This window comes from Sardina pilchardus, chromosome 17, assembly GCF_963854185.1.
Source record: "Sardina pilchardus chromosome 17, fSarPil1.1, whole genome shotgun sequence".
NCBI lineage: Eukaryota > Metazoa > Chordata > Actinopteri > Clupeiformes > Clupeidae > Sardina > Sardina pilchardus.
Window position 1 is genome coordinate 31,224,831 of NC_085010.1, and position 14,530 is coordinate 31,239,360.

At 49.5% G+C, this 14,530-nt stretch overlaps 1 protein-coding gene across 3 annotated transcripts in view; it reads left to right on the plus strand.

Annotated features, from left to right (window-relative positions):
• The window catches only part of dcp1b (decapping mRNA 1B), a 22,673-nt gene extending 8,509 nt beyond the window's left edge, over nt 1–14,164 (plus strand). For 2 of the 3 annotated variants that reach the window (XM_062518406.1, XM_062518408.1), the window contains 5 exons: nt 1,340–1,511; nt 1,607–1,729; nt 6,162–7,616; nt 10,078–10,248; nt 12,932–14,164. In XM_062518406.1, coding sequence (XP_062374390.1) covers nt 1,340–1,511; nt 1,607–1,729; nt 6,162–7,616; nt 10,078–10,248; nt 12,932–13,012 — 2,002 coding nt within the window. In that variant the 3' untranslated portion in view covers nt 13,013–14,164. The remainder of the gene's footprint in view (nt 1–1,339; nt 1,512–1,606; nt 1,730–6,161; nt 7,617–10,077; nt 10,249–12,931) is intronic. The other variant, XM_062518407.1, reaches the window with a different exon arrangement.
• The last annotated feature ends 366 nt before the right edge of the window (nt 14,165–14,530 follow it).

The following is a 14,530-nucleotide window of genomic DNA, read 5'->3' on the forward strand; positions in this document are numbered from 1 at the left end:
GCCATAGATATAGATATACTCATATCAATATCAGCATACTTTTGTAGAGTTAATAACAGAATTAATAACATTACAGCCGTTAGAGACAGGAGACTAAAAATAAATAGGGGGTCAATAGCAAAACGATTAGTCGACTAAATTGGCATCGACTAATTTTCATAATCGATTAGTTCGATTATGTCGATTAATCGCGGCAGCACTAGTTTCATTGGTATAAATACATGCTCTTGAGACATAAACAAAACATTTTGAGCAAGATACATAGTCTTGCTCTAACTGTTTTGAAATGAAATGCACCAATCGTTACACCTTTATTTCATACTGACGCCACATGTGCATTGTATCTTATTAGTTTTGTGCACCAGTGAGCAGACATGTTAGGCACACATGTCCTGTGTGTGTGTGTCTGTCTGTGTGTATGCACACAGTAGTTATACAGCGTATTGCCATCTGTGGGCACACAGGAACACTAGTGTGTGTGTGTGTGTGTGTGTGTGTGCTTGAGACCAGTTCCACTGGTCTCAAGCACGCCCTCTGGTGGCTGAAAGGGACCTTGCACCACACAGCACACTCTAGTGTTCATCTCTGGAGATACACTAACACTCCTGCGCGCACACACACGCACACACACACACACACACACACACACACACACACACACACACTAACAGTCCTGCACACACACACACTCTAGTATCCATCTCTGAAGATACGCTAACACTCCTGCACACAAACACACTAACAGTCCTACACACACACACACACACACACACACACAGTGACCATCCATCTCTGAAGATACTCTAACACTCCTGCACACACACACACACTGGTATGCATCTCTGGAGATACCCTAACACTCCTGCACACACACACATTGGTACTCCTTGTTGTCCCTGTCAAGGTTGCCATGGTCGTGCACCCCTCACCAGGCATATAGAGAGAATGGTGTGTTGTGATTGGCTGTTGAGAGAAATGGTGTGTTGTGATTGGCCGTTGACCCGGCATACAGAGAGAATGGTGTGTTGTGATTGGCTGTTGAGAGAAATGGTGTGTTGTGATTGGCTGTTGACCCGGCATATAGAGAGAATGGTGTGTTGTGATTGGCTGTTGAGAGAATGGTGTGTTGTGATTAGCTGTTGAGAGAAATGGTGTGTTGTGATTGCCCGTTGACCCGGCATACAGAGAGAATGGTGTGTTGTGATTGGCTGTTGAGAGAAATGGTGTGTTGTGATTGGCTGTTGACCCGGCACACAGAGAGAATGGTGTGTTGTGATTGGCTGTTGAGAGAATGGTGCGTTGTGATTGGCTGTTGACCCCGTTGTCCACTGTTCCGCAGCCTGACGCACCAGGAGCAGCATGTGCACCAGCAGCAGCAGTGTGGCTGGGTCTCCCCGCGCGGCCCCGACCCCACACACACCACACACACACACACCGGCCACACACACGCCAGCGGCGTCGACATCCTGCAGATGCTCACCAAGGCCCGCAACGACTACGACACACACAAGGTACACACACCTGCACACACACACACACACACACACGCAGCAGTTAGACTGAGACAGAGAGGTTGAGGTTGACGTGCGGCGTGCCTGGTCCTCAGGGCAAGGTGAGCTCGGAGCCCTTGGAGATCGGGGGTGGAGGGGGCGTTCTCCATGACAACCCGCACCTCATCAAGCCCATCCCCCTCAAGCCCACCGAGCGCCAGAGGATGCTGCAGCACCAGGTACAGCGCCACCCCTCACCTTTCACCTTTCACCCCTCACCTTTAACCTTTCACCTTTCACCCTTCACCTTTCACCCCTCACCTTTCACCCTTCACCCCTCACCCTTCACCTTTCACCCTTCACCCCTCACCTTTCACCTTTCACCCTTCACCTTTCACCCTTCACCCCTCACCTTTCACCTTTCACCTTTCACCCTTCACCCCTCACCTTTCACCCCTCACCTCTCACCTTTCACCTTTCACCCCTCACCTTTCACCCCTCGCCTTTCACCTTTCACCTTTCACCCTTCATCCCTCACTTTTCACCCCTCACCTTTCACCTTTCACCCCTCACCTTTCACCCTTCACCCCTCACTTTTCACCTTTCACCTTTGTGGCTCTGTGTGTGTGTTCACCCCTCACCTTTCACCCCTCACCCCTCACCTTTCACCTTTCACCTTTCACGTGTGTGTGTGTGTGTGTGGTGATCTGGTCTTAGAGCCCTTGGGTGCTTCTCAAAGTCAAGGATTGCTCCTTCCAAGCCACTTTTTCAAGGACGTTACGTCATCAAATCTCGTCAAGCACTGTTCCAAAGTCAAGGATGCTTTCAAATTCTAGCAAGTACTGAGTCCTTCGTTCTGAGAATTTCGGAGAATTTTGGAGGATGCATCGATGGATCCTCGGAGTGAAGAAATAACCCACAATCCTTTGCGTATGAACAATTAGAAATTTTCTGACGGTGCGGTTTAAAAAAAAAAGAGAGAGAGGGAGATGGAAAGTAGATGCAAAGAAGCAGTGCGTGTTAATGTAGGCTAAATATGATTTATCAAGTGTTTTGTTAATGCCATCGTATTGCTCGGGCATTTATCAAGTTATTGTGCATATTCATCATAAATGCATATGTCAATGTGCATGAACAAGTTGTGATAGACTTGTTATTAATTTATCTCAGAATTTCGCCCAATACGAACTTTGTAGAAGTTTAACATTACCGTTGCTGTTGCCAATTACCGGTATAACTTTCCATTGACACTGACATAATTATAAACTACGGATTGTGATATGTGAAGACCAAGTCGAATGTGGAAATACTGTAGGCTACTCCAAAAAGTTTATTTAGAGCAAAGTGCAGCTGCAGTTGGAACTCCTGTAAAAGCAGCACAATTTCCACGGTTTTAATTAAGCGCGCAGCCGGAACCGTGCACAATTGACGTGCACTTCCACACTCGCTAGGCTGTTCCATTGCATGTGATCTTGACGGCTGGAGGGGGTACTGGGAAGGTGTGTAGCCTTGTCTCTCTAGCACTCGACTTGAAAGAAAGCATTCTATCAAGGACGAGCTCTTGACTTTGAGAAATACCCCTTGAATGCTTTTGCTCTGGCCTTCTCTCTCCCTCACCTTTCACCCCTCACCTTTGACCTTTGACCTTTGTGGCTCTATATTACAGTAGCTCTGTTACGCCATTCACAGGGGTATCTGCAGATTTGCTGGGCTATGTGCTTTGTTTGGACAGATAGTAGATGCTAACTGCGCCCTGTAGGGGGAGTGGGGCTCTGCACCGCTGTGTGTGTGTGTGTGTGTGTGTGTGTGTGTGTGTGTGTGTGTGTGTGTGTGTGTGTGTGTGTGTGTGTGTGTGTGTGTGTGTGTGTGTGTGTGTGTGTGTGTGTGTGTGTGTGTGTGTGTGTGTGTGTGTGTGTGTGTGTGTGTGTGTGTGTGTGTGTGTGTGTGTGTGTGTAGTGACCTGGTCTTTAGGGTTGGGTACCTATCGCATTTGAACCGATATCGGTACCGGTGCCGGTGCCTGAGGTTCGGTGTCGGTATTCAACGGTATTTTTTTCGGTACCTTACCCTTACTGAATCTGTAACACCTTGTTTGTATCAACTACAAGTTCCACAAAATCAAATTTATACATTGAGAATGTTTTTAACACAATACAAACCCCTCTTATTTCTTAAGTAGCCTATGAACATGAACAATGGATAGTGGAAGTTTTTTTAAACAGACTCCATCAAACCCAAACATAGAACAAATAATTAGTCCATTGGGTTATATGATGATTTAGCTATTTTAGGCCATGTTCATGAAAAAAGCAATCCTTCCATCTTTGTTTTGTGCAATTTAACAGTAGCCTAGGTCAGCGGTATGCCAGGCATCATGTTTAATAAACCGCCCCTTTTTAATGAAAACATAGCCTACTATAGAGTTTACAAATGGTTTAGAAGTTATTCATTTATTTATTCATTAATTAATTAATTACAAAATGTTTTAAAAGTTCGTTCTGCTCTCCGCCGTAGCCCTTTTCATCTCGCATAGGCTATCTCCTAGAAGCAGGTGGTATGCGTTCCACAGTTTGGGAATCCCTGGCGGATCCGGGCCAAATACATTTTGCTATCTGGGTAGATTATTATCCACTCCTTACCAGTTCTGTTGTTTAAATTACTTCGTTTCAGTCCGTTTCTAACGTGAGTAGTAGGCTGGCGAGTTTGGTCGTTCGGTTATCCTTTGACTAATAAAACATTCCATGCCATCGTGAATTATAGCTCGTCTTGATGCAGCGCATTGTTCCACCTTGAAACGCTACGCATAATCTGTCTGTCAGGTTAACTGTACGTGTAGGCTAACCAGCAAACTGTTGCGTGGGCCTACAACGTGTATAATTAAATTATAGCATTGCATCGGGGGGAGTGAATCCGTTAAATATGCCGTTTTAATGAGTCATATTTCTCATTCAAAATAACAGAGCAAAGCGAGCGACAGAGAGAAAATAGAAACCGTAGTATGCCAACAACAAAAGTTCTCTCAAAACATTGCGCTGCTCGCGTTGCTTGCTGTCACAATTGACAGCAATGAAATTAAACGAATTGTATCGTTAATGTTTGCTCGCATCGCGGTTAGGACATAGTTTCTATTTTTTTATGACCATCTATCTGCTGACTGCTTGGAGCAGCGCAGCAAAAGCAAAGGCTACGGTCAATATCCTTAGAGCAAGTTATCACGACAAAATTAAATACAGCGAGTATTTGGCAAATAGCCTATATATTATTAATGCTGTTAACACATCATTATCATCTAGCCATGATACATTTCAATAGCATGCAAACATTTCTGTCACATATGCTTTGAACTATTTAAAGTCCTGTTTTACCGTTTTGAATGGATCCAGCTCACTCGCGATTCAGAAGATGGGTGCATTTCATTGCACTCCGTCAACTCTCAGTTTTATTTTAAGTTCTTACCAGGGATAGGCCTACTATTTTGATTCATTTATGCCTGCTCTTGGTGCAATACATGCAGGCTTAAATTGTGCATATTAAGTTAGCCTATTCACTTTAGTTTTTGAGACCGACATAACGTTAGCCTACACTCAGACATGACGTCAGATGGCGCACTCCGCTCCTGATGCACATGAAAGTACCGAAATTTAGCACCGTTCAATTTCATGTGAAGCAATACCCGGTAATACCGATGTGATTCGGTCGGTACCGGTAAAAGTACAGGGGTCGGTACCCAACCCTACTGGTCTTAGAGCCTTTGAATGCCACTGAGAGGGTGTGTGACCCTCATCACTCTCTTCCTCTTTCTCTGCATCTCTCTCTATTCCCTCTCTTTTGCTCGGGCCTTCTCTCTTCCTTTCCTTCTCTCTCTATTCCCTCTCTTTCTCTCTCTACCTTCTCTTTTGCTCTGGCCTTCTCTCTTCCTCTCCTCTCTCTCTATTCCCTCTCTTTCTCTCTCTACCCCCTCTCTTTTGCTCTGTCCTCTTCTCTCTTTCTCTTCCTCTTTCTCTCCTCTCTCTCTCTGGAGGAGTGTGAAGTGTGTGTGTTGTGATGTGTGGTTGCCGTGGTGATCAGGTGTGATGTGTGCATACCCAGCGTCCTCTGCTCTCTCCGCTGATGAAGTCCAGATCCCTCACGCTCAACACGCTTCTCCTGCTGCACGTGTGTGTGTGTGTGTGTGTGTGTGTGTGTGTGTGTGTGTGTGTGTGTGTGTGTGTGTGTGTGTGTGTGTGTGTGTGTGTGTGTGTGTGTGTGTGTGTGTGTGTGTGTGTGTGTGTGTGTGTGTGTGTGTGTTGTTTAGTAGCACTGATGACAGAACTGATCTGCTAATCTTTGTGTTTCTCTCCCCTCTGTCTTTACTCTCTCTTCTGTCTTTCTGTCTTTCTCTTTCTTCCCCTCTCTCTCTCTTTCTTTCGCTCTCGCTCTCTCTGTTTTTCCCCTCTTCACGTCTCTCTCCTTTCTCTCTTCTCTCACTCTGGATCTGTCTTCAACCATCTGTCTTCAACTCTCTTTCTTCCTCTCCCTCTCCTCTTTTCCCTCTCTTTTGCTCCGTCCTTCCCATAACTCTCTCACACTCTCTCTCTATCCCTTTCTCTCTCCCTCCCTCCTCCCTCCCTCTCTCTCTCTCTCTCTCTCTCCCCCCCCCCCCTCTCTCTCTCTCTCTCTCTCTCTCATCAGGATGGTGACTCTAAGCCCATCTCTCTGGTGTCTCTGTTTGGACCCCAGCCGGTACCAGTGTCCCAGCCGCCCCCCATCTTCCCTCACCAGCACCAGCACCAGGTGGGCCCACTAGTCCAACAGCACCACCAGCAGCACCAACAGCACCAGCACCAAGCGGGCTCACTAGTCCAACAGCAGCAGCAGCAGCATCCGGGCCCAGCGTTGTCCCACTCGGCCGGTGTGGGGTCAGGAGGTCGCCCCGGGGTCGTAGGTCGGCCGGCGGTGGCGCGCTCTCTGTCCTACGACGACCCGTCCGCCCAGGCGGTGCCGGTGAGCCCCGGGGGGGGTCCCCTGATGGCCGCGGCCCCCCCTCGCCCCCCCCACTCCTCCTCCTCCTCCTCCTCCGCCCCCCAGCCCTGCGCCGCCATCCAGATGCTCATGAGCGGCCAGCGGGGGGCGCCAGAGATGCAGCCGCTCACACACTCGCCCGACAAACAGCGCGACAAGCGTGTGTGTGAGAACGGCTTCCAGCGAGGAGGAGCAGGAGGAGGAGGAGCAGGAGGAGGAGGAGCAGGAGGAGGAGGAGGAGCAGGAGGAGGAGGAGGAGGAGGAGACCCGCTCCAGAAACTCTTCCCCCACCCCCTCGCCCTCCATCCTGCCCCGATGCCCCCCCCCTCGTCCGTATCTGCCCCGGGCTACCCCAGCGCTCCTCCCCCCTCCTCCTTCGTCTCAGGGCTCCAGCAGCAGCAGCAGCGCCCCGTGGACACACTAGCGGGGATCTTCCAGCAGCACCCCCACATCCAGCAGCACCCCCACTTCAACCAGCACCCTCAAGCCCAACACCCCCAGCAAATCCACCAGCACCCACAAATGCACCAGCACCCCCAAATCCACCAGCACCCCCAAATCCACCCCCACCCCCACATGCTCCAGCACCCCCCTCCTCCCCACCCCCACCCCCACCCGCAGCTGCCCCCGGCCCCCAGCCAGCCCCACCTCTTCAGCCCCAGCAAGCCCCTCCTGCCCTCCCCCCTGCAGCCGCCCACTCACCCGCTACAGGTGGGCTCAGGTGTGTTACCTGCTCAGGTGGGCTCAGGTGTGTTACCTGCTCAGGTGGGCTCAGGTGTGTTACCTGCACAGGTGGGCTCAGGTGTGTTACCTGCACAGGTGGGCTCAGGTGTGTTACCTGCTCAGGTGGGCTCAGGTGTGGTGTCCCCTCACGAGCTCCTGCAGCGCTTGCAGCTGGTCCAGCAGGAGCAGAACCAAGACCAGAACCAGAACCAGGCGGCTGAGTCCGGTCGGCCCCCGCTGGCCCCCTGCTTCCACCAGAACCCCCACCAGCCTCCACCCCCCCACCAGAACCACCAGAACCAGCAGCACCAGCAGCAGCACCAGAACCAGCAGCACCAGCACCGGCCCACAGAGACCAGCGGCGCCGCCCAGACTGGACCCAACTCCAACCAGCACTTCCAGGTGAGACCACAGGCTGAGGAACTGCCCTCCTTCATGGACACACACACGCTAGCGAACGCTAGCTTAAAAAGCTATACAAGTGAATGGCAATACAGTTATGTGCTACCAGGTGACTAACGATTGAGGGACTTTGCTTAAACTGAATATGCTGTTAAGGCCCGTTCACACCAAGAACGATAACGATAACTATAACTATAACCATAACGATAAAAGCGTCCACACTGGCCAACGATAAGAAAAGTCTCTCCTCATGTTAATGAATGTGATGGCTAGAATATTATGGGTTCTGATTGGCTGTTAGCTTTTTATCGTTCTCAAAATCGCTCTGAAAGTGATCAACAACGATATCGTTCTTCATGTCGTTATCGTTATAGTTTATGTGTGAACGTTGTCATTCATATTAACGAGAGCGATATTTATTTATAGTTATCGTTATCGTTATCGTTCTTGGTGTGAACGGCCCTTTACAAGTTCACTTGAGTATAAACTACTCACTTTAACTAATGTTACTAATGTTACTCAGGTTGTCATTTCAATGAAATTACACTTCTCCATTTAAAATGTTACCTTAGCTAGGAGGCTAGCTAGCTCGCTAGTAACCAGACTGTAACCGGCAGCAGCATGGTCTGATATTAAGTTATTTTCTTAAATCCAAACACTAAAAATGACACTATTAGGCTTGAAATGATCGGAAACACTAACAGATTATGACAAAAGTTTTCAAAATACCGTCAACAAATCCAGAAAGCCATAATGACCAATTTATTGGTAACATTCCATAAGTCTCCCATTGACATTAATGCAGCAAGGGCTTACTCTGGTCTGCATGAAGGGAGGTTCCCTCCCAACCCCCTTGCAATAATAGAACGCGGAAGTTGTCGAACGTTTGGGCCTCTCGCTCCGAAACCCTCTCTGCCGAAGGGTTGCCGGTATGATCACGCACCAGCAGGAAACATGTGCCGTGGGGAGTGGTTGAGCACTGCAGGGTCATTCCACCTCAATTCAACAAATGCCCTCTGCTCGACCATCTCACATTTGTTTCAAAACTTTTCCACCTAAAGAGAAATCATTTTAACTTGATATTCCAATTACATCCAGAGAAAAGCATTTTGAACATGGTACCAGGGTGGGAATTTCGTCATTTTAGGGGCAAGGCCATTTGGCCTTAACCTTCTTTTTTTTTTAGGGGCACCAAGGCCACATGATAGGGCACAAAGGCCACTGAGTAAAATTCGATGGTTTTACATTTCAGGGTTATCTCGACACAAATACATAGACCTGCTAGCACACAGCCTAACACAGCCTCAAACTTCTTTAAGTTGAGGCCCAATCATGGCAGACTTCGGGGTCATAGGGCCCATCTACACATACCTCACCCCACCCCTCATCAAATCATCATTATGATTATCATATCACAATTAGTATTATGCTATATTGTTAGACATGCACTTTCACTTCAAAGCAGTCAATGTTTGTGCCAAAATTGTTTACAAAAAGTTTGTGAAAACTATGCACATCAGGGGTGTGCTTTACTAATGTAAGATAGGCTATATAATTACAATAGTTCATTCTTTTGCATGTTTGCATGAGATACTTCTGAAAACGACAGCAAATATGAGTACCATTGTTTTGGGATGTTTCCCTCATGGAAGCATCATAAGCCGTTTTCAGACAGGTTTCTGTACATTCTGTGATAATTACCTGCCACAAATCAAATACGGGACGATTCCGTATTATACTGAATGGTTGGCAACCCTAAGTCAGGGGCATAGAGGCCACTGTGGCCTTATGATGGGTTTTTTTTCAGGGGGCATCAAGGCCAAAGTGTAGGGCAACGGCGGCCATGGCCTCATGGCCTTGGTATAATTCCCACCCTGCATGGTACCCCACTCCCGATTTTTGCCACATTGGCCTGCTCATCTAGATCTGCAGCAAAGTTCAGATGTCATTATCTCAAAACGTGTTCAAGCTAAAGACATTTTCTGTGACTAAAGAATGCTACCCATAGATTCCACGTGTACGTTTGTAAGCCGTATTTGTTGAAACTGACTGAGTTATAATCTTGTGAAATTAGAAGAAAAATGGCCAAATCCTCGCATTGGGTGCCCCATTACACAATTTATAACCAAATGTTTGGCAAATGGCTATGTCTCTACAGTTGTGTTTAAGCTGTCTTTGAACATTTTTGTTCAAATTATTTTGAACGCAAAACTGAAAAATAATCAATTTGGATTAAAATGATTAGTGGGCTTGCTACAAGGCAAAGCTCTTTAGGTGTTAAAATGTTGAAGCAAATCTGAGATGGTTGAGCAGAACGTTTCCTTGAGCAAGCAACGGAGCACCAACCCCCTCTGCTGCCTTGGCGCCGCTATGGCACGCAGCTCACTGCTCCCGCTCAGTGTGTGTGTGTGTGTGTGTGTGTGATCTATTGAGTGTGTTGTGTGTGTCGTCTCCTCTGCAGGGTGTCCCGGCCACCGTGGGCCCCACTCTGCTCATGTCCCCGAGCGTGTTCTCCCAGACCAAACTGCCCCGTGGGGCAGAAGAACCCCCCCATCTGCCCCCACCTGCCCCCGAGGAGCCCCGTGCCCTCAGCAGGAGCCAGCTGCAGGCCACCCTCGTCCACCTCATTCAGGTGAGTCTGCTGCACCTCCTCCTTAAACTACACCTCCTCCACCTCCTCCCAACTCTACACCTCCTCCCTACACTACACCTCCTCCCTACTCTACACCTCCTCCCTACACTACACCTCCTCCCTACGCTACACCTCCTCCCTACACTACACCTCCTCCACCTCCTCCCTACACTACACCTCCTCCCTACACTACACCTCCTCCACCTCCTCCCTACACTACACCTCCTCCCTACAGTACACCTCCTACCTACGCTACACCTCCTCCACCTCCTACCTACACTACACCTCCTCCCTACACTACACCTCCTCCCTACACTACACTTCCTCCCTACACTACACCTCCTCCCACCTCCTCCCAACTCTACACCTCCTCCCACCTCCTCCCTACACTACACCTCCTCCTTAAACTACAACTCCTCCCTACACTACACCTTCTCCTTAAACTACACCTCCTCCCTACTCTACACCTCCTCCCACCTCCTCCCTACACTACACCTCTTCCCTACACTACACCTCCTCCCTACACTGCACCTCCTCCCTACACTACACTACACCTCCTCCCTACACTGCACCTCCTCCCTACACTACACCTCCTCCCTACACTACACCTCCTCTCACCTCCTCCCTACACTACACCTCCTCCCTACACTACACCTCCTCCCTACACTACACCTCCTCCTTAAACTACAACTCCTCCCTACACTACACCTTCTCCTTAAACTACACCTCCTCCCTACACTACACCTCCTCCCTACACTACACCTCCTCCCTCCCTACACTACACCTCCTCCTTAAACTACACCTCCTCTCACCTCCTCCCTACACTACACCTCCTCCCTACACTACACCTCCTCCCTACACTACACCTCCTCCTTAAACTTCACCTCCTCCCTCCCTACACTACACCTCCTCCTTAAACTACACCTCCTCTTACCTCCTCCCTACACTACATCCCTCTCACCTCCTCCCTACACTACACCTCCTCTCACCTCCTCCCTACACTACACCTCCTCCTTACACTACACCTCCTCCCTACACTACACCTCCTCCTTAAACTACAACTCCTCCCTACACTACACCTTCTCCTTAAACTACACCTCCTCCCTCCCTACACTACACCTCCTCCTTAAACTACACCTCCTCTTACCTCCTCCCTACACTACATCCCTCTCACCTCCTCCCTACACTACACCTCCTCTCACTCCTCCCTACACTACACCTCCTCCTTACACTACACCTCCTCCCTACACTACACCTCCTCCTTAAACTACAACTCCTCCCTACACTACACCTTCTCCTTAAACTACACCTCCTCCCTCCCTACACTACACCTCCTCCTTAAACTACACCTCCTCTCACCTCCTCCCTACACTACACCTCCTCTCACCTCCTCCCTACACTACACCTCCTCCTTAAACTACACCTCCTGCCTACACTACACCTCCTCCACCTCCTCCCTACACTACACCTCCTCCCTACACTGCACCTCCTCCCTACACTACACCTCCTCCTTAAACTACACCTCCTGCCTACACTACACCTTCTCCCACCTCCTCCCTACACTACACCTCCTCCTTAAACTACACCTCCTCCCTACACTACACTACACCTCCTCCACCTCCTCCCTACACTACACCTCCTCCACCTCCTCCCTACACTACACCTCCTCCCTACACTACACCTCTTCCCTACACTACACCTCTTCCCTACACTACACCTCCTCCCTACACTACACTACACCTCCTCCACCTCCTCCCTACACTACACCTCCTCCACCTCCTCCCTACACTACACCTCCTCCCTACACTACACCTCCTCCACCTCCTCCCTACACTACACCTCCTCCCTACACTACACCTCCTCCCTACACTACACCTCCTCCACCTCCTCCCTACACTACACCTCCTCCCTACAGTACACCTCCTCCCTACAGTACACCTCCTCCCTACACTACACCTCCTCCCTACACTACACCTCCTCCCTACACTACACCTCCTCCACCTCCTCCCTACGCTGCACCTCCTCCCTACACTACACCTCCTCCCTACACTGCACCTCCTCCCTACGCTGCACCTCCTCCCTACACTACACCTCCTCCCACCTCCTCCCTACACTGCACCTCTTACACTACACCTCCTCCCACCTCCTCCCTACACTGCACCTCCTCCCTACACTACACCTCCTCCCTACGCTACACCTCCTCTCTACACTGCACCTCCTACACTACACCTCCTCCCTACACTGCACCTCCTCCCTACACTGCACCTCCTCCCTACACTACACCTCCTCTCTACTCTACACCTCCTCCCTACACTACACCTCCTCCCAACTCCTCCCTCCCTACACTACACCTCCTCCCACCTCCTCCCAACTCCTCCCTCCCTACACTACACCTCCTCCCTACGCTACACCTCCTCCCACCTCCTCCCAACTCCTCCCTCCCTACACTACACCTCCTCCCTACGCTACACCTCCTCCCTACACTACACCTCCTCCCTCCTTAAACTACACCTCCTCCCTACACTACACCTCCTCCCTACGCTACGCTGCACCTCCTCCTCTGACTCCTCCCCTGCTCTGATCCGAGTGTAAACGTGTCCAGAGTGTAAACGTGTGTGTGTGTGTGTGTGTGTGCGCACCATTAACTACCCAGCGTAACGTAGCCAACTCTCCTTTGTTCCAGAACGACTCCTCCTTCCTGGACGTGATCTATGAGGCGTACGTCTCCAGATTGGCCAATGACGGCAGCCGACCTCGTTACTGACCCAGGAGATGACCCAGGAGATGACCCGAGGCAACGCACCCGACAACCCAAACCCAAAGCCATGCACTATTCTGACCACATTATGCAAGCCTGTGTGCGTGTGCGTGTGTGTGAGAGAGTGAGTGAGTGAGTGAGAGAGAGAGAGAGAGAAAGACGAAGAGGCAGAGAGGGAAGTTTTTAATTTTTAGTTTTTAAATTTAGTTTTTAAATTATTGGAGTCCATGAAAAGGGAAGCGTTTCCTGTAGCATCTCTCTCCAAATGCCCTTTAACTGACACGGCACTGCACAGGCCAAGATGGCCACCGGCCTCCCGTAGCTAAGCAGGTCCTCAGCTCTGATGCCAAACACCATGATTTCCCTGCGCGCACACACACACACACACAATCAAACACTCACAAACACCATGATTTCCCTGCGTGTGCACACACACACACACCATGATTTCCCTGCGTACGCGCACACACACACACACACACACACACACACACACACACACACACACACACACACACACACACACACACACACACACACACACACACACACACACACAACTCAAGTCCATCACCTCAGACGAACACACACACACACACACACACATACACACAACTCAAGTCCATCACCTCAGACGGGGACACACCTACTGCTACTAAGGTGTGCACACACACACACACACACACACACACACACACACCATGATGTCCCTGTGCTCAACTGAGCAGAAGCCCAGATTGTGTAAGCACTATGACGCTTCCAAAAAGTAGCAGAAGCTATCACTCGTATACACATACTGTACACACACACACACACACACACTCACGGCTCATAGAATCCCTCCCAGTCTCCTCCACTCACCAGTCAGGCTAATTTGATAGAAAATGTGTCTCATTTCAGAGAGTAAGAAAATATTTTGTTACTAAAGGTTTTAGAATATTTTTTTTTCTATTTTTCTATGGAACAAATCTGCATTCTTCTTGGCTCCAGCAGGCCTGTGTATCAGCAGCAGCAGCAGCAGTAGTGGCAGCTGGGTGTGCTGGGAGCGAGTACTGTATGCCTGCATACGTCTGTAGACCACAATGTGGACCTTTTAAACGCCACCCAAAGCAATGCATTTGACCTCTGACTTAATAAAGACCACTGTTAAGCCCTGCACTCCAGAGCTCTGTGTTTTGTGTGTGTGTGTGTGTGTGTGTCTCACTAGGATGAAAAGTTCCATCCTACGTCTATCAACTTCCACTTCGAGTTCCAGCAGGTTCGGAGGGATTTATAAGCGCCGATAAATGAGACCGATCATGTGCTGGAATTACACTGCTACCTAACTACCATGCAAACAGAATTACACTGCTACCTGACTACCATGCAAACTGAATTACACTGCTACCTAACTACCATGCAAACTGAATTACACTGCTACCTAACTACCATGCAAACAGAATTACACTGCTACCTGACTACCATGCAAACAGAATTACACTGCTACCTAACTACCATGCAAACTGAATTACACTGCTACCTAAC